At 44.8% G+C, this 26,601-nt stretch overlaps 1 protein-coding gene across 2 annotated transcripts in view; it reads right to left on the bottom strand.

Annotated features, from left to right (window-relative positions):
• Nucleotides 1-241: 241 nt before the first annotated feature.
• The window catches only part of SYN3 (synapsin III), a gene marked incomplete at both ends in the record, with an annotated part of 168,787 nt that continues 142,427 nt past the window's right edge, over nt 242-26,601 (bottom strand). The window contains 7 exons of one of the 2 annotated variants that reach the window (XM_084299840.1): nt 242-374; nt 1,254-1,551; nt 2,358-2,427; nt 7,157-7,291; nt 12,820-12,922; nt 16,454-16,528; nt 20,476-20,618. In XM_084299840.1, coding sequence (XP_084155966.1) covers nt 242-374; nt 1,254-1,551; nt 2,358-2,427; nt 7,157-7,291; nt 12,820-12,922; nt 16,454-16,528; nt 20,476-20,618 — 957 coding nt within the window. Of the gene's footprint in view, nt 375-1,253; nt 1,552-2,357; nt 2,443-7,156; nt 7,292-12,819; nt 12,923-16,453; nt 16,529-20,475; nt 20,619-26,601 lie in introns of both variants that reach the window. The other variant, XM_084299839.1, reaches the window with a different exon arrangement.

Raw genomic sequence — 26,601 nt, forward strand, 5'->3', positions numbered from 1 at the left:
ATTTGAACATACATGATTCTGATTATGCACAAAAAACAAATGAAATAGTGCCACTTTTATACAGTCACTTTTCAGGCCGTTATTAGAATATTTTCTTTGTATTAAAACAACTGTTGTTTTCTAAATTCCTTTTACCCAGGTATTAGCTGTAATTGCTGGGTGCCACTGAGTATATTCCAGGATGACATTGGGTATATGAAGAGTGAAGGCTGAGCAAAGCACAGATCCAGCTGCAGGGCTGTTAATCAGAAAACAGGCTAGCAAATGATTTCCTCAGGTTGCGGATGGTCTCAGCTTTTGCTTCATCTTCGTTGGGGTTTCCCCGCTGAGATGATTCAGATATGCTGAAGGTGTTTGTCAGGGACTGCGATTTGCTGAAATGGAAAACAGAGTTGACACTGAGACTCAGCAGGAGAAGGCAATTATTCAAAGCTGGTTACTGATGCTTTGTCCTCTGTCACAATTACATGGAGGGAAAAAGATGTAAGGAAATAGAATCTCCGTATGCTAAGACGTCCAGGATTTGGGGGGTATAGGAGGAATGAGGGATGGGCAAGTGGATCTAATCTACTATCACAGTCCATACTAGTAACTGTTTATGAAGGCATATGATTAAAAACATGCAATTCTTGGTGCTACTGCTGTGACAAACATTGATGTTATTTCACTGTTAATACAGAATAATGGATTCCTACTGAGGATCACCTTTAATCAGCCACACCATGCATGGTGATCCTTTGATTTCAAACACAGAGCACAAGGTTTTGTACAAAGTGGTAGCCATGTCCCCAGTCCTTTTGCAAGCAATTGCAAATAATTGCCCAGTAAAGAACCTTGTGTGGCTCCTGCATCCAAAGAGAAGTGAAGGAATTACTCTTGTCAAGCTTTCTGGTCAATAAAGTGCTGCTTACAGTCTGTAAGGATAAGGATTATATACCCTGCTGAGAAGGAAGTAGCTGAATTGATATGGCCAGGGCACAGCATGCATTTAACAATGAGCATACAAACAAGAGTAAGAATGTGATATCTTTGAGATGTAACCTAAAACTTGTTCTTCCTGACAACAGTTCAGTGGTGGCCTGAGTTCTGCTCAGGCACTTGTACCTCTGGAGTCACTCACAGCTGTCCAGGCCTTTGTCTTTGGGGACTGCTGCCTGACAACAGGTGATAAGTTCTTCATGCCAACTCAGGAGACTTTTTTGATAGCCTTATTCTACTATCTACAGATAATAGTGGTTTAACTGAGCACCTACTTCAGATGTGGGTGTGGATTGGCTTGCTGCTTGGACGTTTCAGTGGGACTTGGCTGGCTAGGAGCCCGGCCTTGAGCAGGGGGTCTGGGCTGCTGTGGTGGGAACACGCCTGCCTTGGAAGCCTGGACTGGAGAGGACCCAGTTGCTGATCGAACTTGCTGTGGAGATCCAGGTGACCTTTGCTGCTGAGGTGAAGTGGACATGGGACTCTGGGGCTGCTGTCCTTGAGGAGAGAGCCGTTGCTGTGGAGGGGCGTTTGTCCGTGGAGGCTGAGATGCCTGAGGTTGGCGTGGCCCACCTGAAAGGGATGTGTGCGTATAAGCATGAAGAAGGTCATGTGGAAAACAAGCAAATATCTATATGGAGGAATGGGTTTTGCTATGAGGAGAGACTATTCAGACTACTTTTATGCAAAAAAGACAAGGGAAATCCTATATCTAGCAGTGGTGTCTCTGGAGTTTTTGTCCATTTCTCTACCTCTTCAAAGAAGCCCTGCTGCTCCCCCCAAAGGAAGTTGTTTCAATGTGCTGTACTTTTCCATGTAACTAATACTTCTTATTCTTGTCAAGTGCTTCCTGCATTGAGAAAGAAGAGTCACTGGAATACCAGCTCTAAAGGAAATGAAAGCTGAATCTGCAGGTTTGGGTCAACAGTCCCTTCATGAGAAAAGCAATTTGATGTAAAAAAGAAATACACCCTACTACTATCTGAGCATCTGTTCCAGCATTATCAGAAGGTGGCTTTAGCAATATTGGTAGCAGACCCTTAAATCTCACTATCCCTTCTTAATACTTGTCACCGCTACAGCTCTATGCAAACACAAATACACTCTGTGCCCCAAATCCTGCTCCAGTGCCATTTCAAGTGCCCTTTCTTTGCTGAGCCAAGTCCTAACAGTTATCAACTGGATCTGTATTGAATTTTCAGCCCACTTTCAGAGCTGATATGGGATTTTACAGTAGCTGCTTTAAAAGTACACTGAACTTGCTTCCTGCTTATCAGTGAATTGGGACTATGACCGAAACCTTTATCCTGAGAGTGTTTGTTTAGAAAGCAAACTGATGTCTTACAGTCCATGTTGTCATGGGTCCCAAATAACTGTACCTTGTGGAGGAGGCCGTGGCTGAGACAGTTGTGCGAGCTGAGGTCCAGGCTGAGTTTTCACTGACTGAGGCTGAACTTGTGGAGGCTAGAGAAAAAAAAAAAAAAAAAAGCTATTCCAGTTAATACAGAGTCCCCAAAGAGAAGCCCAGAGGTAATATAGGAGCAGTGGAGTCCTGAAGTGTTCCTTAAATACACACACACAGCATCTGGCTGGTAAATTTTCAAGGGACTGAAATTGAGAGCTAAGTAATAAGGAGCATATAAATTGTTTGTTCACAGGGAATAACGGTGAAGTTACAGTTCATAATGTTTTTTAGGTAATCGGGAATTGCCGAATTTATCAGGCCCGAGGGATCTCTTTGTCCCATCTCCCATTTTGGACAGTTGCCAGCACCAGATGTTCCAAAGGAAGGAGGGATGAACCATGGAAATGTCTATGGAGTAATCATCTTTTTACCCTGAGGCGTCTCATCTTGATTGCTCTTAAGTAAGGACCAGCTCAAACCCTGGAACATAAAGTTTATGATCTGCTCTGCAAAATCTTTGCAATAGTTCCAGGTATTTTTTTTTTTTTTTTTATATTGTCACTCAGACCATTTCAATCTTACAACCTTTCCCACTTCTTAACTCCATTACTTTGAGTTTGAGAATAGTTCTCACAACCTACCTTCGCTAGGCCATTCATTATTTTGCAGGTTTTTACTGCCCTCACTCCCATTCATGTCCTTTCTAAAGCCAACAGGTTGAATCCCTTTGGTCCCTCCATGGGAATGTTTCCAGGCTCCTAATCATTTTCATCACCCACTTCTCTTTCCTGGCTTTGTGATCCTTTCTGCAGCTGCCCAAAGTGGGTCTGCTTGTGTTACTCCAGATGAAGCAGTGTCTTGGTTCTCTGTATACGTCACCAACTCATTCCTTGTGCATCCAAATTCCCTGCTTCTCCCTTGTCAGCACAACCATAGGCTGAGCAATGGTTTTCGTTAGTCTGTTTGTAACAATGTCTTTCTTAAGAGAAACGGTGAGCAGGACTTACAAGGTATATATACAGTTTATGTTCTCCCTCTCTCTACCCCAGTTTAGCTTACTTTTCAGTCTTCAGTACAGTTTGCTGTTGTGGTGACTTAACATACATAGCTCTCTCAGAAGTTCTTCGCTGACATCCCTGGTCCTGGCTAACCCAAATAAGTTGGTGCCATCTGCACTTTCTTCTCTCTCACTGTTTACTCTTTCTGACAGATATTTTAATAAACAGATTAAGCAAAACAGAATTGTTGCACAGAGGGCTGGTCCAAGGTTAACAAAAGTCTGAGTAAGCCTATTGCACAAAATTGTTTATGAAAGAGCAAGGGAAGTTGGAGACAGATAGACTGGTATGTGCTGGATTATTTATATGGAGAACACAATGATAAAGGGGTTGTTGAAGCTCCTGGAAGGTCAAGAGAACGAGCTAAGTGATTCTGGAAGTGGGAGGAAATGTTTCATAGCTGGAAGCACTGAAATGAGTTTCAACTGACTAACATACTGACAACAATGATGTTGTCAGCCAATCTTGTACACAATTCATCTGTGACAGGCTAAATGGATGGGGAGGAAAACCTGGGAATTTTCTATTCCATAGCTTCTAGTCCTACATAGCTTGGGACACTAAAACATTGCCTTGGTGTTGCAGGAATTATACTGGAAATAACATAAAACATCCTGATTAGATCAGCCAAAGAAAGGGAATAAGATCTCATATTGACCTCTGTTGCCTCTGCCCACAGCCAACCCAAGGCTTCTCAGAGATGAAGGCAAAGCAATTTTGAGGTGGAGAGATGCGGGAGTGATGGCCACCCAATGTCCTTGACTGTTTGCAAGATTTAACATCTATCATATCTGTGTCTTCATCTGAGGCATTTTCTTCACAATGAAACTTTGCCGTCTAGACCCTCTTTGCTTGCTTTTTTAATAGCTCTTGTCTGCTACCTTCCCTAAGGCTTTGTGACAGTCTAGCTACATTATTTTGGCCGATTGCCTGCTGTCTACCACTTTATGAACAAATTCTCAGAGTTGATGGACAAAGAATGGAAAGGAAGATTAATGGGACATTTTTCTTTGAAAAAAGATATTGTGGTGGATGCTCTTAAGCCATGTTTCTGTAGGTTTATTAATCTTTTGTATTATTGTTTAAATTAATTGCTGAGATCATGTGTGAGATCCATGACTTCCTTACGTAAATTCTTCTATATTAGTCGTATAGCCTTTTTAAACACAAATTTTGTATTTGTTATACACCAATCCTCTGGAGCAATAACTGTTTCTAATGAAATTGCACTTTTTTCTTGGCAGCTGAGTCACTTCCTAAATTCACGTCATTGGATGTAGCCAGCTGGGTCTGGGGGCTTAATAATTTTTTAAAATATCGGCTATCAGCAATTTAATAACTGCTTTTGCTCTCTGCCCTGCATGCCTGACTGGGAAAATCTATGTATGATTTAAGAAGTTCTCCACTTTCAGCAATTAAATTCACTGGAGTCCCAGCACTGTCTCTGTTGTCTTCCCTTTCTCCCTTAACATCGGATGATCCATAAAGCTCACCAATGCTTTGGTGGGGTTCTGTCATCTGCTGAACTCAGAGAATTTGTTTCACTCTTCCCTCTACCTGATCTTTAAAATAAAATTCTATCCTTTTAAAGTTTCCTTTTATTACTTGTGTGATTGTATACATGAATGATTTGTGTGCATAAATGTCTTTTAAAATGTCAGATTTCCAAATCTGGAAGATTTTTTTTCTGTTTGTCTTGAATGTCTTCTTTCACTTTGCGATTTAACCCTAGAAGTTTATTTCTTGCATTCCTCGTTTAGGAGCAGAAATGTATATACGCATTCAGGAAAACAATGTTCTCTTAAACAGCATCCATAAAGCTTGACTTCTAATAGTAGGGAGCTTTTGAATAATTTTCTTACTAAAAGAACATTTCCTAACTGTTTGTGCTATCTCATAACTTTTTGATACTGTCCCAAGCAAAGCAAACCTAGTACTACTTGTTCCCTTTCTGAAGTTGTACCTGGGTGTTTCAGAAGGCTAGGTCAAGCTGTTGTTTCCTATTGCACTTGGATTTCACAGTTCCCAGAAGCAGTCACCTAAGAAGATGCAAAAACTCTCTCTGACTTACTGTCCCACTGTGTTATTTGACTTACTTGGTAGCTGTATCTCATTATTATGACTTGTTGCTTCTTCCATTTCTGTCAATGCTGTGCACTCAATTTCTTAATTTCTCAGTTTTTCTTATTCAGAAACTTACAGAGAGAGCCACAATAATACGCATAGTTATTCTATGCATACCCATAGGATATCCAAAGACTTTATTTCTATGTATTCATTACTGCTGCCTTCATATTCAGAACTGTTATTCTTCTTGTTTCTGTGGAAGTCTTCATCTGTAGTTCTATAACTATGTGTTATAGCATTCCAGTAGAAATTGTAGCTTGAGCAGTTTCTCCAATGTTTGCTGTACCAAGGTCTTTCTCTATCATAAAACACTGTAGTTAACACAGTTGTGGGTTTAATTTTCTTGTTTTTGAACACAGGTATTTGCAGGCTGTATCCTTGTTGAGAAACCTTTTTTTTAACTTAAGTCTTCTATTTGACATCTTATGCTTCCAAGACCATTTGTTTTGTTTTCCTTTGACCCTGTTTTAGTTCTGTTGCAATTCAATCCAGTCCTGTACAGATATAGACAATATATGCATCTGTCCATGTTCTTCTCAGTTTCTGCAGGCTTCCCCTTTGCTCTTAGTTTATACACTCTTTATCTTGGTTATTTCAGAGGTCAGTTGTTGATTTCACTTTGGCCAGAGTAAATCCTATCCATTCTCTATGACTTTCACTGTCCCAAAGCATTTTTAGTGTCTATTAAAGGTTCCCCTCACTCTACCTAAAGTTTGCTTTGGATTTACTCTGAATGCACTGCATGCTGGGGTCCTGGTCTAGCAGGGAGTAGGCTGTCATACAGCAGAGGCAGAGAGCCACAGTCCTTCCTCTCACTTTATCTCTTGAGTGGAAATGGAAACTTTTCCAGTGTGTTGCAGTCAGTATTATCACTCAGCCTGATTACTCTTCTGCCCTTTCTTTTGTACAGATTTCTGTTGTTCTCAACCCTTCCTGCTTGGCTCCCTGCTAGACAGTGAAAGAGGTAATAGTGCATATACTCAGGGAATGAATGTGCCATGAGGAGTGCAAAGGGATCAGCTTAAATGCAAAAATGACAGGTTATTATAGGAATTCAGCAGTAGTCAGGCCTCCTACTGATAAAATGGGTAAAGGGCATCTCCAAAGAAGTGAGGCTGCATTGAGAAACGAAACAAGTCAGGGTGGAAATTCCCACTCTCCTCTTTGGGAAGCACAGATTTTCACCAGAGATGCAAAAACTTGAATGAAATCTATCCTGAGGACTGGTTTTAGATGGAGGTGAAGCTGGGAGTTACAAGCACCTCTAGAAATGCTGTCTGCAATATGAATCTAGAATAGGATTTGATTTAGCAATTTGATTTTGCCTAGGTGCGTGCCCTCCCCCCCCCCCCCCCCACCATGTGATGCCACAGTTACATGAAAGCAGAGGGCAGGAGACTGAGCCATTTCTCAGGGCACCCAATGTAAAGATCTGCCAGAGACTTCTCTGTAAGAGCAGGATTCAGTCACAGTGGTATGGGACTGTTCATCTCCATGGGATGTCTGACTGGCTGATATTTACAGGGAGAAGAGAGAGAAAAAGAGTTCAGGAAAGCAGCTTGGCCAGAAGGTTGATATTCTGTCTTACCCAAGGCCTCAGCGGTGATGGGGTAGATCCAGCAGTGGTGACAAGCTGAGTCATTTTGGAAACAACCAGATCAGCTATAAGCTGTCTGTCCTCTTCCACATGCTCCCCAATCAGAGGCATCGAGCTGTCCATCACCTGCCACAAGAAAGAAAAACAGCAGTTAATAAAGAGGTTTCCTTGTGGCAGATGCTTGTTTCAACTCACCTTTCATGCTAACCTGCTTTATGTCCCCATGTCCTTGTCAACACATCTAGTCCTAAGGCCCCTCCATGCTGAAACATGCTAGGGTGGGATTTAACTTTTTGTTTTGTTTTGTTTTGTTTTGTTTTGTTTTGTTTTGTTTTTGAAATGGCATGTGTTTCTCCACTCCCCATCTTCCATTTACAACTTGGAAGCCAACCGAAGACTTCTGGTGGCTGAAGGTTTTCTACATCAAGCAAACACAAACTTGCTTCTTCCTGAGGAGATGCCTCTCATGGATGAGGTCTCTCTGGCATTGTGCTACAGCATTTAGGGATGACACTGCAGCAGAAAGGGACACAGGCAGACACAAAATGTACTGAAGTCTGAAGAGATGAAAGCAACAGGGACTGGAGGAAACCAGGAAACATTTGGGATTAATCAACACAGAGCACTGCACCCTGAGAGGGGAAATAAACACCGCAAATGCATAATGAATAGGATATCACCAAAACAACAGCACCCAGTGCAGAAAAGTAAACTTATTCCCTGCTTGTCTTCTTGATATTACTGTAATATGACTGCTGTCCAGCATGTACCACAACTGCTGGAGAAAGCTGGGAAGCAAGACTGTGAAGATGGGGGAAAGGGAGTTGTCAAAGGGTCATTGAGGTAAGAAATGTTCTGGCAACAACAATAATAAGGATAGCGTAGCAGATCCTCAGCTGTGTAGCAGCTCTAACCATCATTTTCAGCAGTTCATCATAAATCAAGTGCTTCACAAACAGCAGAATCCCACAGGAAGAACTGTGCTATGATGGAGTTAAGATTCAGCTGGAGTAAATATAACTGTACTAAAATAACAAGAAGAGTTGGAAAAGTTTATTTTATTTTGCTTTGATTTTTAATCCAAACATTAAAAACCCTGGAAATGCTGAGTTAAAGATTGTATTGCTCAAGAAAGGCACTGACTCACGCTCAGATAACAATTGGAATTGCACTCCACCCTGGCCAGGCGATCAGGGGCATTGAGTCCACTATTTGAGTGAAATGGAAAGTTTCATGTATTTTATTTAGAGGTAGAGGAAATCAGTGAGGTGAAGTCAATGAGTGTTTGTATTCTAGTCTGTTCTTGTGGAATAACTCTTCATTTGGGCTCGTTTCTGTAGGTGTCTCACACAAAGACTGGAGAAGCCACCAAGGAAGTTTTAACCGGGAGTTTGCGTGAAGAGTGAGTTGGCGCCTACATCCATGGCTGCTTGGCCTAGGGTGTCAATGAAGGAGGTTAGAAAAACAAATGGAAGTGCTCGGCTAAATGCACAAAGTGGCTTTTCATTCCTCTGTCTGCTCTCTGAAAAAAAATTAGGAGATAGGGAAAGATGTTCCCCAGAGGTGTCTGCAATAAGCCAGGGTGGCAGGGAATGGCCAGTTCCCCTCCGTGTCTCATACACAGGGGCTCCTGGGGGCCCTCTGGCAGCTTCCTTCACAAGTCGCCCTCCCTTAACCCCCCCTTAAAACCATTCCCACTTCATCTGGCAATTCCAGTTCGTGTGTGAGGAAAAGAGGTCTCGGCTCCCTGCAATGCACCGTGCGAGGGACGTGTCCGGCCACTAGATGATGCCATTACCCTGCTGACAGGCCCAGCCTCGCTCGGCGGCTCCCTGACCCTCCCTGGGATACAGCTCAGTTCAAAACACGCAAACCAGATAAAAACCCTCGCTTCCCCACCTTAAGAACTGCTTTTCCCTGTTTCTGAGGCAGCAGTGGCTGGAGCAGAAGGGGAAGGGGTTGCCCAGGGAGGTGGTGGAGTCACCGTCCCTGGGGATGTTCAAGGGAAGGTTGGACGTGGTGCTTGGGGACATGGGTTAGTGGGTGACATTGGTGGTAGGGGGATGGCTACATGCATAAGGGAAGGCCTTTGAAAATGGTGGTGATTTCAGTGAGGAAAGTGTCACAGCCTGTTGCCACTGAAGCGGGAAGGAGCACAAGATGTCACCTTGCGTGTCCTTCTGGGAAAGGCGCATTGCTCTGCAGCTGGGCAGCCACGAATGCTAGCGGTGGAAGGAATACAGGAATCACCGACAGACTGCACTCATCCCTTCCCGAGGAGATCACAGACCAGCCATGGGAGACAAGAGGACGTCGGCACATGTGGACCCGGCCTTTGTAGTGGCCCAAGGTCAGTAGCTGCTCCTGAGGCAGCTGCTGTCGCCTGATAAGGTGTATGGGGGGAGCGGAAGGCGGCAGGGCAAAGAAGAGACTCTGGAAAACCCCCCTGCGCCGATCTGACGCTGAGGCCTGAAGGCTGGGCTTGTTATTTCGTGCTCTGGTGCGCAGGAGTGGGGTGTTAGGTGATTTTTAGGGAAGGAAGGAAGGACACAGATGATTAGACATATCCAAAGGACTGATAAGGCAGTGGTGAGGGGATGGGCAGGGCTCCTCGCAGGGCAGCAGGGAGTGTGTCTAGTTAACACAGCTTGGCTATGTGGCAGGTGGGGCTTAGTTGATCCAGGAGGAAGAATAAAACAAAAGGATTATTTTACTTGCTCCCCACCTGCTCTGTATTTATCAGTATAGAAGAGGTGTAGAAGGGCTACATTATGAAAAAAAAGGGCCAAGGGAGAGATTATTAAACCATACACACTGCTGAGCTCTTTTGAGAGTCTGGCTGCTAACAGCGGTACCTAACTTGTGCTAGTTTGAGGACCTGGCCTTCTGAATATTCATGCTGAATATTCTTTTAAAGTGGCAAAGTCCTTTAAAGCAGAGAAAAAAAGAAGAACCAGCATTTGCCATCAAATTCACAGCTGTTTTAATAGTATGAAATCAGTAGATTTTAGCTTTGAATATGAACCATGAACATGGTGCTTAAGTGTGCTAGTGCTTTGAGGGGCAGAAAGGTAGTAGGTCCTGTTATCTGCTATGGGAAAAGAAGGTGAAGTTCACATGGCAGCAAACACCATGAGTGAAAGCTTGTTCCTGTCCTGTGCTGATAACTCATCATTTTCAATCTGATTTTGTTTGCAACAAACCACTGTGCTAAATCGCAGTTCATAGAACTGCCCATCACTGCTTCTGCAATTCTCTCCTAGAGAACTGCTTTGCACTGTGAAAATTAATTACTGCCTGCAATTGCATTGTGCAGATTTCTTATTTATTCAGTCCATTTAGGTGTGCTTTCTTGTAAAATGTCACAGCTTACTGTTCCTTCTCACCAAGAAAAATACAACTGTCGCACAGTCAAAAACTTTTTTCTCCCTAGTATCAAAAGAGAAAAGCAAAATAAAGGATCAGTTTCAGACCAAGAAAAGTACCCCAGGAAGTAGGCTGGAGGCAATTAATTACTTGTCAACATCTCTCTTCAATCTGCATAAAGTAGAAAAGGTGCCTGTTTGGCTTTGTTCTGCTCTTTGTATTGCATTACTCTATTCCTTTCCTGACAGTGTCCATCAGCCTGGCATCTGAATGCCTGCTCGATGTTGGTACACCAGACCTACTCAATTAGGTTCTCTGCTGGCATAATTCAGCATGACCTATCTGAGGCTGATGTGTTTCTTCTGATTTGTATCACATTAGATCCATTGCTTTTTACCTTGGAGAGAGGGAGGGTTTTGGTGTGCATTTCCCTCTGCGTGCAGCCTGGCGAGGGCTGTTAGCGTACGGCCGCGCTTTTCATGCAGTCACTTAGACAGGGGCAGATGTAAAAAAAACAGTGGTATATCCTGACAGAGGCATATAAACCTTAAACAGAGAATTACCCATGTGTGCACGTACATGGGCTTATGTGCAAGAATAGATGCAGGGATATGAAAGCCACATCTCACATCTGACCATGTATGGACACAGTCCAAACATCCTTACTCTAGCAAGACTGCTTTCTCGCTCTTCCTTTCTTAGCTACATGTGCACAGAGACATAAAAATGCACAGCAGGGAGGCAGCCTGCTCTAGGGGATGCTCCTCTAGGTGCCGATGAATTGCGTTCAGGAGCAGACCCATCAGCCGTGGCCCCATCACTGCAGAAAAGACGGAGGCTCCCCAGTGTTTTGTTGCTCGCAACATGCTTGGATCGCATGGCCTTTAACAGGTCACCGCTCCCCGGGGAATAGATACATAATGCTGGAATGTGCAGTCACTGGAGGGCTCATGTGGTTCTCATCAGCATCCCAACCTCATCAGTGGGTGGGACTGCGCTCCCACACATAGCTTTCTAGTGTGTCAGCACCCCTGCATGAAGCCGTAGGCTGTCTCTGCTCATCTTCCTCAGCTGGCCTGCGTTGGTAGAGTTTACAGCAGGTCAGATGCTGTGCCTCCTCGAATCACATAGTGACAGAGACGCTTGCTTACTTGACAGATTTTTTTCTCCCCCAGAGTGTCTCTTAAGTTTCCACTTTGATTTTCTGGCCAGCTTTTCCTTCTCTGCCCTGCTCGGGTGACCTGAGTGTGCTATCCACCACGTTCCCACTCCTGCCTCCTGGTCTGGTGAGGAACGTGCCGAACCTTAACTCTCAGAGCCACAGGTTGTCCTGTTAGTGGGGCTCTGAGCACAGAAGTCTGTAGCCCACACTGCCTGGAGTAGCTCTGTACTGGTCTGTCCTGCTGATCTGCTATTATAGTGAAAGCTGTCCAGGCAAAAATTTTAGCAAATTCACCTTTTTTTTTTTTTTTTAAAAAAAAATCGTTTCTGCTGTTTATGGGCCTTTTTGCTACACTCTTGCCATTTATTCTACCCTCTTAACTAAGGTGTGGCTAGGAGTTTTGTTACTGGTGTTCCCTTTTAAAGTGATTAGAGAAAGACATGTTCATTTAGAAACTGACACTTTCAGTGCACTGAATCACCTGCTGGACATGACTATTTTTCTGTCTGAATGGGTAATGGGGGGGCATGAATACGATTAATGTGCTAACATCCCGTGGCACCTGAATTCAGGTTGGGCTGAATCTGGGCATGTTTGTTCATGATTCTGCCAATCTCTCCTTGCAGCTCTGAGAGGTGTGCTGCCTTTGCAGGTGCTCAGCCTAGGATGAAAGGTACTGTGGCATTGGTGCAATGAGACATGCCAAACTTTGGATGCTGCCAGCAACACCTGCAGGCTGCTATGTGCTCGTTAAGAAGGTAGAATCACATCTGTCCCATAGTGGTAAATTGCCACACTATGGGATCTCATCAGCTGGAAAACACAGGTGGCCAAGCAGTGTGTGGCTCTCCCATTTCTTTTCACAGTACATACTGAGAATTGAGGGCACTATAAATCTGATCCCCTGCTGTAGATCTGTCAGTTTACCTGTGACTCTGAACAAGTCCCTTGAGTATCAGTGGGCCACAGCTTTGAGGAAATAGACGGACATTCAGGAGCAGCGACTGCTGGAGCATGCACACAGGAGTAAGAGAGCACATGGGTGCGTATGAACTCTGAGGGAACGTGTGTGCATGCAGACACACTTCCCGAAGGAGACTTGCCTTCAGGTTCCCCGTGCTCTCACCTCAATGATATAGTCTTTTCCATCTTTGCTGTGGACAGCTTTGACAGCACAAATATCGAGACCTCCAAACATTTCCGCGCAGGCGTCCGCCCAGAGTCTGTACCTGCAGAAACCAGAGTCATGGCCTACGATTAAGTGTCTTGGGTATTACACCAACAGTCACCCATCCTGCTGCTCAGAGGAGCACAAAGAGATTCTGAAGGCATACTTGGTATACTTTACATACTTTGCCCCTCCTGCACAGGAGATGGACCGGAAAAACAAGCAAACAAACAAAAAAAATCAGCAGAAGAGAGAATCTTGCCTGGAGTTTCTCTTTAGTGCAGATTGTTTCAATCCTGCCCTCAAAGCCACCTTAAAATGTTTCTTTCCCTCCTTGGTATTTACATCAGATCTCCAGTCAGTTGTCATTTAGCCAAGCTATAAATATTTAGCTCATTTAATCTCCCAGAAGAGTTGGCCCCTTAGCGTTTGTATTGGCTTTGCCTGAAAGCCCTCCATTATGCAGGCAGCTTTTCTCCTGATAAGATGTCCAGGATATTGGGGCTGCAATAAGATGGGAAAGCGAGTGCAGAATTTAGCAGGGTGTAGCCACCCCCTCCCTGATCTGTGACCTAGCGCCTCCTGCTTTTGACAATTCACTCTTTCAGTGCCATCCTTTTACAGCCTCCTCCCTTTGATCCCTTGGGCGTTGCTCCTAGCCAGGCGGTGCCATCACAGGGACCAGGCACCGCTGGTCAGTGGGAGAGACACAGGCTACCAGCCCTTTTTTCTGTCCCTGAACGGGACCACCAGCTGGTATGAGCAGGGGCCAGGTCTGACAGGTGTCCCCTTAGCTGTCCTGGTGTCAGAGGAGAAGGGAGAATGACAAGGGGCCTGTTATGAGGGGGCCGCATCCCCCCGCTGTGGAAATGAGGAGGGAATGAGGCGGCCTGGTTTTATTTCCTGTGCAGCTGCTCTGCAGTCCCGGCCGTTTCAATAAGAATAATAATCTCAGAGCAGCAGATCTGTAAGCAGGACTGTGACAAGATGCGGGGAGGGAGGGAAGGCCACAGTCTTTTGAAAACACTGACATTTTGCAGACCCTGCAGGGACTGGGAAAAGAGCTGTTCTGGCCAAAGAACAAGTTTACATCCTTGAAGCCAGCCAGAGTCCCTGTAGCTTGACAATATAATGATCAACTTGTGCGAACACAATGTTTGCGGGAAAATGGCTCCTAATGAGGAGACCAAGCACGTTCACCCCAGCCCCTGTGAGGAAGGGAGAGCCTAGCACAAGGAGAACTGCAGACCCTGTGAGCCAGGCAGGATGCCCTGCAAGCTGCCCTCATGCACTGCTGTGCTCCGACACCCAGCACCATCACAGATCTCCCTAAGGGACATCTCTAGGTGCCTGGGTTCGACAGGCAGCCTCAGGGAATTGCTGCCCATGCCAGAGCTCCTGATAGCTGCCTGGCCCTAGGTGAGCACTGGGAGGCATCAGGGCTGCTGGAGTGGAATAGCAGTGCTATGGGGCTGAGGAGCATATTTATGCATGTGCATCAGGGTAGTTTTTTTCTACCTTTATCATTTGCAGATTTTTACTGTCATTTTGCTTATTATTATTTGGATGACATTTTTTTTGGGCTACTGTTCAGTACAGCAGGTATTTCAGATGACTTCTACTCAGCAAAAAGTTTCAGCACACTCCTGTCTTGTTGCATACACTGATGACTCACAGATTTCAAGGGTTTTTGCTGCATTTGTGGCTAGACAGGGCTAGTGCAGTGAATGGGGGAACTACTTCTGTAAACTGAACCTTCAAAATTCAGCTCAGTAGGTTAGCAGGAATCTGGGTTTTAATCCTGCAACACTGCAGGTAGGGAATGTCTGCCCTTCTTCTCTCTAGCTGCAGCTGTGTTGTAAAACAACCAGGATACATAATAATGTCCTGTTCCCATAGTCATATTAGCATCTTTCAGAGTTACCTACAGCATCAGATTAGGTGCTTGGCTTGGTTTCCTCATCTCACAGAACAAAAGGTGCAGAAGGGACCTTATATGATCACCTGCGCAACTCATGTAACCAAAAGAGGAGGCATTTCTCTAATCTAGTCTGAAAGAGCACACAAATTTCCCTTCCCCTTCAGGCAATCCATTTCTGTTCTGTGTTATCACAGAATCACACAGAATCACAGAATTTCTAGGTTGGAAGAGACCTCAAGATCATTGAGTCCAACCTCTGACCTAACGCTAACAGTCCCCACTAAATATCCTTACTGTTAAGAAATATTTCCTATGCCCAAATGAACCTTTTCTACTATAGTTTAAGCCTATTACTTCTTACAGGTTTGTATAGCAATATAAAGTGTGGGTAGTGCCCTATTAGCAGCCTTTCATATATGTGAAGACTTTGCACTCTAGATGTTTTCATCTTTGGGATGCAGCAGTGTTCAGCTTGTGGACAACTTCTTCCAGCTCTGGGAAAGCTAATGAAGGAAAGTGAACTTCTGCACTGCAGACATACATTCATTATGCATGAGTGCACACCTCTACTGAAAAAAGTATCAGTGGTCCACAATTCGAAAAGGTAAAAAAACTTCATAAGCAATTGTTGCATATTTTTCTTATAGGCTCCCTTTTCTCCTCTGAGCATTTCCTTTATTATCCTGTGACCTCTTTAACTCATCTGCTATATTTCTTCAAATGTGGTGCCCAAACCTGGACAGAGTTAGAATTAACTATGATACTAAGATCATTGGGAACTGGAGATATAGTCTGAAAAAAATCTTAGATTCACTAGAGATGAGTGAGCACACATGTACTATTAATTCTACAGAATTAATTTCTATTTTATATTTAGTCATAATTTCTAGACATATATTTATTATATTTCTATTATATATATATTCATATAATTAATTATATTTAATTTTATATTCATAGATTCTATAAATCTATGAATAATCTACTTAAAAAACAGGATAGCAGTTCTGTAGAAAAAGGGTTGGGTTATGCAGCAAAACCGAAGTTACCATGAGTCAACAATATCACAGAGTTGTAATATTAGCAAATATCACAGTGATTTGAATATATGGAATTACCATCTGCAAAGTTTAGTGTGAAAGATGCATGAGGCAGCTCCTTCTCCCCTGTTCAGCAGTGAGACCTTAGCTACAACAGTGTCCACTTTGGAAGACTAGAGCTTTCAACACTTCAGCTGACAGATTTTTCTCTCTGTTGAGCAGCAGGAAAACACTTTTTCTCTGTGTGCCTCTCATTAGTAATGTACTTAGAATAACTTCTTGTTTCTTCTTATTTTGCACTGTGACCTTTCTGATTTTATCCCTACATGTTTGTGCTTGTGTGCTTGACCTTAGTATGCTGGTCTTTTTTCCTGTGGCTAAATTCACCAAAGATCTAATGATTTAGCAATGTTGCTCCCTAGCTGTACTTCCAGTCTGTTCTCCAAAACAGGACAGTTTGCCTTTGTGCCCTTAGTATTTTTTTAAGGAAATATTTGGTCTTTTAAACTCCTTTATCCGGCCTCCCGAGAGACCTCGCTTACCAGTTCTATCAATGAACTGAAGTCTAAAATACAATTCCTCCCTTCTAACCCAAGAATAGCTAGTACTGTCGTGAAACCCTCTTCCTTACCTCTCTGTCATTGCAATCTGTTCCAGCATTGCAGAACCTGTGTTTGCCTTCCAGTTTCCAGAGATAGACGTCCTCCTAGGAAAACAAACCAAAAACATAACCATGAACATGAAAATACATCCCTGCCCCATCCTCCCTCATACTGTAGTCCTCATTCTTGACTCAGTGCTTGTACAGGAGGGGATGAGGTGAGGTACTTCCTCATAGAAATCTTTCCAAATCCTGCCTCAACAACACTCCATACAGGATATGTTGTTCGAACTCATGAAAGGCTGAGTGAGGAGTTAGGCAGGGAAACCTCCAAGGAATCTTGAGTACACATCCAGCTCTGTGAGTACTTTCTTTCTTTATATATCTGGCCTAGGAGAGCTGAAATGTTGGTAGAAGGTCTCTGGGATAATCACCCTTGTGTTCAGCAATCGTAGCATCCTCCGTCTGTGGCTGAGCAACACTCTGTGCAAACATCTGACTAAGCAGTTCCACAAATGTCAGTTTAGCACTCAGGTCTCCCTAACTTTGACTTCAGTTGCACAGTAATCTTAGGAAATATGCTTACATCCTCTTTTCCACTGGATTTTCATTGATCTTACTGTGGCTTACTATGTTTGGACTTGGAGAATTTACTATTGCAAAATGGTTTGAGCCTCATTAGCTGCAACTGATGATTAATTTCCCCAAAATGGTACTGTTGCTGGCATATCTTGAGTTTCACCATCATCCATTAAGAGATGAAAAATTTCCTTGCCATGCCCCTAGGCATGGGGCAGACTTTGGACAGCTTGCTTTGACAACACTGTCCAGATAATCCTGGCATAGTGTACAATCTAATAAAAGTCAGCAAGCTGACAGCATACATCCAGGGAGAATCTCTACATTGAAAGATATTTAGGCAGAGATTTAGGAGGGGAGTATATATATTAGTAGGAGGTATCAAGCATTTTCAACAGGAGGTTTTGGAACCCTCCCTACCACCTCCTTTTATTCTGGTGAAGGACAGCCTGGTGTCCTTTTCCTGATTTCTCTTCTTAAGTGGTATGCATAGTTGCTGTGAAATTTAAACAGTCTTTGTAACCCATATTTAAAAGTGTGGGAGGAGGGCCAAAGGAGCCTAATTACTGTTTTGAATAATTGTGTTTTCATATAATTGACTCTTGCCTTTTGTTCCCTTCACCCAACATCCACCTTCCTGCCCTACTTTCTAAGCAAAAGTATGGATACCTCCTTGAGGTTTGGTTGTTGTGAATCCTTGATACCCTATAAGGACAGTGTTCAAATCTCTTTTTCTTTTGATACGTGATTCTTAGGATTACGTTTTTCAGTTCTATAATGGGAAGACCGATGCTTTATTATCATATAGATGCCACCATAGCGGCAGGTGGCACCTAGAATGCCATTAGCACTGATGAGAACTCCTGGAGTCTGAACAGTAACAATATGATTGAATACCAGTGTTCAGAAAATGTACCTGGCATACCAAATGTAAGCAGCTGAGCCATCCGTGAGTAAACCAAACCACAGCTATACAGTTTGACAAAGTATTTCAAAGTCTTAACTGGAAATGAACCCCTTACTCTGACTTGAGAAGGAGGAATGTGGGGGTGTATAATTTCTCCCACAATTTCTTCAGCCACATGAGTAGTATTCATGTTTTCTCCTCACCAGTAGTACAATGTCGGTCCATTATATTTGGTGGAATTTTAGGCATGTATCACATGCTACTTATCTGCTGTTTTGTAACTGGCCCAAGGCATGGGCTAAGTAGGTGTTTGTTAGTAGTGTAAATCTGGAGTCACTGCACTGAAGTCAATGGGAAACTGAACTCAAGCCTTGGGTCATGGGCTGGAAGGAAGTGCATTGAACATCTGGGGCGGAGAGGAATGAGTCACCCTGCAGTATCCTCCCTCGGGCAGATGCGTGCTAAGTAAACATATTCTGCAGAAATGTTGATATACAGTCTGTTCTCAGAAGGAAGGGTTTTTTTTAAAGCCTATATGTGTGGGTGAAGGTATAGAAATCCTGGGTAGATTCCATGGCTCACAGATCAAAGCAATTATCTTAGTCTGACGCATGCTGTAATTGCTTTAAGGCTGCGATTTGCTAGCATGACTAATGAATTTGAGTCTTCTATGTGAGACACCAATGAGAGCCCTGATATTTTGGTGCTTCTACCTCTGCCCTCTGACATAATAGGAACTCATGATATCATAGAAAGAACCTTCTCTTCTGTCTGACACTGGTACAGAAGGGGCAGCCCACGATCAAACTGGCTACGCCGATCCCCAGGCTCACTTCCACAAACGGCTCTCTCAACATAAGTAAATACTCTGGGTTAGCAAGTCACTTGGTGAATTTTGCTGTTTGCTTCCTTTGCTAATAAGCTTAATTTCTCATTAAGGTGTTTCCCGTTCATGGCTGTTTTTTTTTTTTTTTTTTTTTTTTTTTTTTTTTGTGTGTGAAAACGTATTTCATTTAGCAAACAATTGTTTGCACAGCTATATTCCCAAATGGGATTAGCTCTTAGTGTGACTGCTTTCTTTTCTCAATCATCTGGTATTATTTCTGATCCCTGTCTGGATGAGAGTGTGGTGAGTGCGAATAATAAACAGGGAGAGGATATGATCAGCCTAACTGGGCCTTTGTTTCACGTAGAGGCGGTGTGGGAGTGGGCTCTGGAGCCAAGGCTGGGTAGGTTGGCAGGAACAGGGAATTTTAATGGACACTTTAAACCTTCCTTCCTTTGGCCAGTTTGAGTTGTTGTTGACCCGATCAGGTTTAAAACAATTTTTCTCTCATTGGGTTCACATGAAGCAGCTGAGTGTTCCAAAAGTCCTTCCCATGAAGAATGCAGCTCAGTCATTATCTAGTTTGCTTAAATACCTCCGTGTCAGGAATCCAGCCAGGCAACTAGAACCAAAAAATATGTGATCAGGTCCATTTGATTATCTTATGTAACGATGTTTGTGCCAGAGCTAGATGGCCTGGGGGTTGGTAAGCATGGATCCAAAACTCACGCTGTTGCAGGTCTTAGGTAACATGTGAGATGTTATCTGGTGACCTGAAGAATGTGCTGCCAGGGCTGGCCACTTGTCCAGCATTTTGTGGCTGCATAAGGAGTGGTATTCCTGGAGAAGCTGCGCTATTTGGCTTAGCTTTGTCTACTGGTTTGCAGTAAGCAGAAACAGGTGTTTTATTGAGCCGTGTGGTTACATCCTTAATTGAGCTTGACGACTGCTGAAGTTTGGCTGAGCACTGTTTTATATTTTTAAACACCCCAGTGCTGAGGGTTGCCCTTGTCCCGCCTCTCTCACTCCCTTGCAGAGCAGGGAGGAGCACTGGGCCACCTGCAGAAATACCTCTCCTTTACCTTCCCCTTCTTTGTATGCTCCAGGGAGCAATCATGCAAAATGCTCCTGGAAACCCTGTATGGTGGCCAAGTGAGGCCACCTGTGCATGGTGCTGCATGCTCCTCATGCCCTTGTGTAAGGACAGTGCCACGATCTCTGTCTGGGGAGAAGACAGGGTGTTGCTGTGGCTTGGACACTGTAGGACTCCATGAGTTACAACCGCCTCTTCCAAACTTCTCAGCTCCCTGAGGCTGTTGGGACACCCCTCCTTTTTATTGCCCCCGCTGGCAGGGAGGGTGGTGGGCTCAGTTTCCTCAGGAGGGCACTGAGAGCCAGAGGATTTTGCTAAACTGCTGGGTAGGATGAGCCCTGTCACAAGGGGAGGTGGAGGTGGTAGGTGACAGCACAGCAGGGTTTTACAGTGGGAACTAACTGAAGCTCAGCAACAGGTAGAGGGAGATTTATCTTCCAAAACAATGAGCTGATGATGAGTAATGAGGATGATCAGTGGAAGCGGGATCTGGGTTCAGAGGTGGGAGATGAACAGCAGGGCTATTTTTCAAGGGAATTAAGTCAGCCTCCTACTCTGCCCAGAGCAGACTCTGAATGAATTGCACCCACAGCAATGTCTCCCCCCACCCCTGCCCACGTCTCACCCTGGCATAGCCGCGCACTCACATGTAAGCCTTGTAATTGTTGCCGATTTTCTGGATTCGGATGTCATACTTGGAGTCGATGAATGGCTCGGCAGTGGCGTAGGTTCTTGCCATGGCTACGATGCTTGCCATGTCCCGGAAATCATGCTGGTTCTCAACCTTGACCTTGATTGCCAAAAATACAGCAAAAACAAGACAAGTGCAAAAAGAACAGGAATACTTTGTGAGTGGAAGTCATTTCCGTGACTGTGTCACACAATGTCTGTAGAAAAACACAGAGCTGAGAACAGAGCAGAGATTGCATGAGAGAGAAATTCCCCAACGAACCTAGCCCAGAGCAAATGAACCCCTTTCTCCTTCCTCATGCATGAGCCCTGGCAAACCTGGCACCAAGCAGGCAGCTAGAACTTGGACCAGATGGCTCTTGCTAACGCTCATTGCTTTTATGATGCTTCAAAAAAATATTTCATCTCTTAAGGGGCATTACTTCATTCAAACTTTGAAACTGCTATTTCCCATGTCGGGACGGATGAAAACAGAGCATTTTGGGTGGCCGGGAAATCAACAAGCGAGCTGGTCGCCTGCCACTTCTAGGCTTCCGTTCCCTGGCATTTCACATTGCCCCCATCCAGACTGTCCTTGAGGAGAAGTGCAGGTCTCCTGGAGGGAAGCAAGCTCTGAAGGAAGAGGCTGTCTCTGGGGCAGCCCAGGATTTTGGGGGGATCGGTGTGAGCAGGATGCCATGGTGCGTGCGTGGGACAGCTGGTTGGGCGTTGGGCTTGAGTCACACTTGGAGATGAGGGCGATAACCTACGAACTGGAGAACTTTCTGAGAAGCTCACTTTTCACAGATTTGGGTTCATTTATGAGTAATGCTTTGAACCTTATCCAAAAAAAAAAGGTAACATCTCGAGATCACAGCCGGGGATGGCAGCCCCACTTTGCTCGTCTGTAGCAGCCAGACGGGCTTTGCCCCAGAAGAGCTCCGTGGTTGTGTCGGTGTGTGTGTGCTGAAGGAGGGAGATGCCAGACTGCGCGGAGCCGGCTGAAGGAAACTGCATGCAGTGGCATTTGGTGTTTCTCTGCGAAGAACAAACACGTGGTTTTCCATATCTGCCTGCAGCCATGAGAGGGCAGGAGCCATCTTCACTAGAGAACAGAGGGCAGGTTTGCTGCTAACCTGTTTTGCTGTTCAGATGCCTTTGTGTGAGCTTCAGCCACAGCAGAAGCCAAGGACTCAGCCACAGCCTGGTGCAGAGAAGCTCTTGAGAACTGCACAGGTTGTGGGAAAGGTGAAAAATGCAGCTATTTTGACCTATAACCATCTCTAGATGCCTGAGTAAAAAGAAAAATGTCTGGTCTCTGCTTCTTCCCTTGCTGAATGCGGAATGCCCCTCATGCTCCTCCCTGTGGCTGCGGTGAGGGTTGGGCTCTTACTATTCAGGGCCATCAGAGAAAAGGAGCAGAGGGGGACTCCAGGCATGTGTGTGGGTGGGGAAAAAAATAAAAAGAACTAAAAAAGCCAAAGCGGAAATGTAAAGGGAACGTCTCTACATCATGCAGGAGAGCAGCCTTGCTTCTAGCTGGGCCGTTGCCCTCTGTGCCTTACGGGGAGCACCCCATGCCGGGGGAGCTCCAAACCTGGGCACAGCTCACAAAATCCTGGGGGGAGCAGTGCAGGGTGGATGGGTATGGGGTGTTTTTGCTGCAGAGATAGGAGCAGCACTGGTACTGCTGGGTGACACCAAGCCGGAGCGTCCCACCCTGTGGAGATGATGGCAGGAGGGACTGCAGGGCGTTACGACACAGGCTCCCAGACCCTGCTGGCGATGGGGAAAGACAAAAGCCATTACGTAATGACCTACTTGGAACCAGGACCTCTGTGGGATCTGAAACAAAGTGCTGCTGCGCTTGTGCAACAGATGTCTCCGGGCCCCGGCCGAGGCATTTTTGTTCCCAGCCCGAGAGCGTCAGTCTGGGGGCAGAGGAAGGGATGCCGCTTCCCCTCGCAGACCGGAGTTAGATCATACTGCTAGAAGGGACTTGGATGCTCTTCTCGTAAATGGTTTTTTTCCTCAAAGAAGTGGTGTGCTGTAGGAAGGAAGGGTGCTTTCCTTCCTCCTCTCTCCCCGCAGGGACATGAAACACGTGTTCTCCCATGGGCCGGAGGATTTTTGGTTGGGTAAGTAGGACGCAATGTAAGAAATGAAGGACACAGCAGCTGACTTCCCCGGTGCTACATCGCTGTGCCATCCTCTGCAAACAGCTTTGCTGTCTTCCCCAGCCCTCGCCACAGCCCTTCCCGTGGACTTCTTAGAGAAAGCACCTCGCCAGGTCCCCTTCTGGGAGGCCAAGGCCCTATTTCCCACCAGGCATCAAAATAATCACCACACCAAAGCTGAAATCTGAGCTGCCTCTTGTTAATTGTGAGAGCCAGCCAAATTTGACAAAATAACAACTGTGTCCTGGGTTAATGCTGGCTTAGTCCAGGATACGGTTATTACTTCATAAACAGGAAGCACTCCAGTTACAGTCAAATTAGATTTATTTTCCTGTCTTATCTATCAAGTCCACCATTTTATTAGCTTTCTACTTTTACATTTTTTTATAATTCATTTCCTCCTGCCTTGTAACCATTTTACATGTCAATAAAATCTCCATTCTCCTAACAGGAGAGAAAAAAAAGAGAACCAAAGGCAGGGTGTATGTGGCATGACACCAGAGGGCATTATTTAAGACAGGACTGTTAAAAATCATTACAGAGCAAACAGTTACCAATTTACCCAATAAGGGATAAATCTGCCTTCTAAAACGGCAGGTTGGCCAAAAAACATGGAAGTGAGAAAAGAAAGAAGTTGGAAAGGAATCAATAGGAAGCTATTTTGTCTCTCTTTTTTTTGCATCCTTCTTAGGATAAATGCAGTATCCCATTAGCTGCATAGAGGAGTGCAAACAGCGAGGGCAAATAGAGCCCTTGCCCCGCCGGGCTGTTTGCTTAGCTGTGCTGGCTGTTTGAGCAGCAATAGGCTCATTCTGGGGCCATCAGCTGCTGTTTGCTGTAGAGTTTTAGTGACCTGTTGTGAAGAGCTTGGGCCAGCGTGTTGACAAATGCCTTTTCTGAGCAAGAAAGCTCCTCGGGAGAGTCGCTGCTTCCCTTCTGGCTCTCTTCTCTCACCCAGGTGCCGGCAGTGCCCAGCATGCTCCCTGTGGCTGCAGGAGAGGGACCTGGATCCTTGGGGACACGCTCACACAGAGGTGACCAACCCTTTGCTGGTGGCACCTCAGAAGATGATACTGCGACAATTTCCACCCTCAGCTTTCCCAAGAGGCATTGATCTTACTGCCCCTTGAGCAGACTTGGGCAAAAACTTCTGTTTCCTCTGTCTCGTAGTCCCCAAATCCACTGCCTCATATACACGCCACATCTTCCTGCACACCAGGATCCCAAGGCTGGGTCCTCCTCACTCATCTCCAACCTAAGCAGTGCAGGTATTGCCTTGCTGTGCCCTTTTGCTTTCATTAGTTTTGTAGCCACAATAATGATAATAAAAAGTCAGCCAAAGTGGCATAATTACAGAAGTTTGCTAGGGCTGCCCTCGTGTTGCCCTCTCTGAGTGTCATCCAGAGTTAACTCAGCCTCACAGGTTAATCCCACACCACCCGGGAGATGGCTTGCAGAAGCAGTTTCTCTGTCCAAACTGGGTTTAGAGACAGGTTCAGCTGCAAAGTAAATGTCCAAGGCTGAGCCAGGGCTGGGCTTTGCTCTGTGGTGTTTAACTGAGTCTCGGTAGGCTTGTGAAAATACACATTGAGTGCTTTCCTCTAGAGGAGCTGTCTTGGCCACACAGAGCTTGGGATTTTTCATCCATCTCAAACTGCGCTTGGCTTTTCTGAAGTGACTTTGCTATTTGGGGACACTGGGTCTGGAGGAACAGCTCTGCACAGAGAGCTTCCTCAGCCTCTCCTTCCCTCTACCCCAAGTTAAACTCTCCTCAGAAGATACCTGATCCAATTGACACATATGTGGTTTAGGCCTAACTAAATGTGGTTAATCCTTTGACCCACCTCAAAATAATAAATATACAACAGCATCCGCGCTTCCTGATTATTTTCAGACTGAAGCTCTCCAAATGTTATGCTGTCTTTAATGCATTCAGATTTATAATCCCTATTAACTTCCCAATGAACAACTATCAGCCATGGGTCTTGGCAGCTTTGGTCCCCAGTACCCTGGGTCAGTCACCATTTTCCGTGTCCAGCAAAAGGTTCAAGGCTGCTGCGCAGGAAATGAGGATGCTCTTGCTATTTTCAAGATGGGTCAGTGGGAATGCAGTGATTGGGCTGCTCTGTTCTGAAAGTTACATGTCAAGTCATTATTTGTCCTCTGTAAATGAAAATATTTGTTTCTTGACAAGCCAAGGCAACCCTTTCCTCTTCCTTTCCTCTTCAGTGCGCTGGGTTTTCAAAGCTCTTACTTTTAGAACATTCTATTTCAAGTCTCAGAGAGAGAGACAAGGTGATGAACTGTCCTTCCTGATAAAAAGCTTGTGGTATTTTTACTTTACATAGTGGCTCTGTTCAGCTTGTGCTATGTTTATACCAGAAAAAAAAAAAGTCTTTCCCATCCAGTAAAAGAGAAAATAACTCTGACCACATTATTATGAACAACAAGTTTTTCTTCTACAATGTAATAAATTCGTCTGAGCCAGGATTTGTACTGGGGAGGTGTTTTCATAATTGTGGGGCAGGCATGGAGAGGAGGTGACTCTTAAATTGGCCTAATTAGAGAGGTCTAAAAATAAAGCAAGAGTAGCAAAAAACATATATCTATTTATTAAATTTATATAAATATATATATAGCCACATGCATAGAAACAGTTTTTCTCTCTTTGCAGATCTGGCAGTTGTTTCTTTCTCATGATCTGATCAGGAAGAGGTGAAGAGACTCTTTGAGTGAATTTGCAGTGCTGGGCTCTGTTCCTAGGGCACTTAAGGGTCATGTTAGCGCACAAATGTCAGATATTAACACACTAAGAGCTTTATTTCTTGCAATGGGCTCTGGCATTATGAGCTCTGGAGTCAGGAAGAAGTGTTATTCCTTTCTCACTGTAGCGCTCACCCTGTTCAACAAAGACCCCCCAACCACATCTGGGGTAAATAGGCTCAAACTGTACAATGCTTAAAAATGTCTTAACCTCTTGTGAATTGCTGCATGAACAACAGTTCAGTGCTTTGTGAGGAAGGACCTCTCCTCTCAGTGTCCTTCTGTGATTTTCATTGAAAAGAAAAGGGTCTTTCTCTGCTGACTCCATTGTAAAATATTGTCTAAGTAATATTTCTGATATTGCATCTGTATCGATCGGGTATTGGACTAGCAGCACAGAGCACTTGTTATGTCCTCCAGTGCCAATGAGCTATGGGGTGACTTCAAAATTTGGCAGGGGGTAATAAGGGTCATGGGAGGGGCTGAGGGGCATATGTCCTGATTTTAGATGAGTAGATTGTCTGGGGCCCCTTTGTCTCTCCTGGTGAAGGCTATTCCTGGTGTCTCTGTTCAAGTCACACAGAATCACAGAATCTCAGAGTTGTCTAGGTTGGAAGAGACCTCAAGATCATCGAGTCCAGCCTCTGACCTAACACTAACAAGTCCTCAACTAACCCATATCGCTAAGTTCAACATCTAAACGTCTTTTAAAGACCTCCAGGGATGGTGACTCCACCACTATCCTGGGCAGCCCATTCCAATGCCTCACAACCCTCTCAGTAAAAAAGTTCTTCCTAATATCCAACCGAAAACACCCCTGGTGCAAGTTTAGCCCGTTCCCCCTCGTCCTGTCACTAGGAGAATAGACCAACCCCCACCTCTCTACAACCTCCTTTAATGTACTTATAGAGAGCGATAAGGTTGCCCCTGAGCCTCCTTTTCTCCAGGCTGAACAAGCCCAGCTCCCTCAGCCGCTCCTCGTAGGACTTGTTCTCCAGACCCCTCACCAGCTTTGTCGCCCTTCTTTGGACTCTCTCGAGCACCTCGATGTCCTTCTTGTAGCAAGGGGCCCAAAACTGAACACAGTACTTGAGGTGTGGCCTCACCAGAGCCGAGTACAGAGGGACAATCACTTCCCTAGCCCTGCTGGTCACACTGTTTCTT

Source organism: Netta rufina (assembly GCF_964035555.1).
Source record: "Netta rufina genome assembly, chromosome: 1".
NCBI lineage: Eukaryota > Metazoa > Chordata > Aves > Anseriformes > Anatidae > Netta > Netta rufina.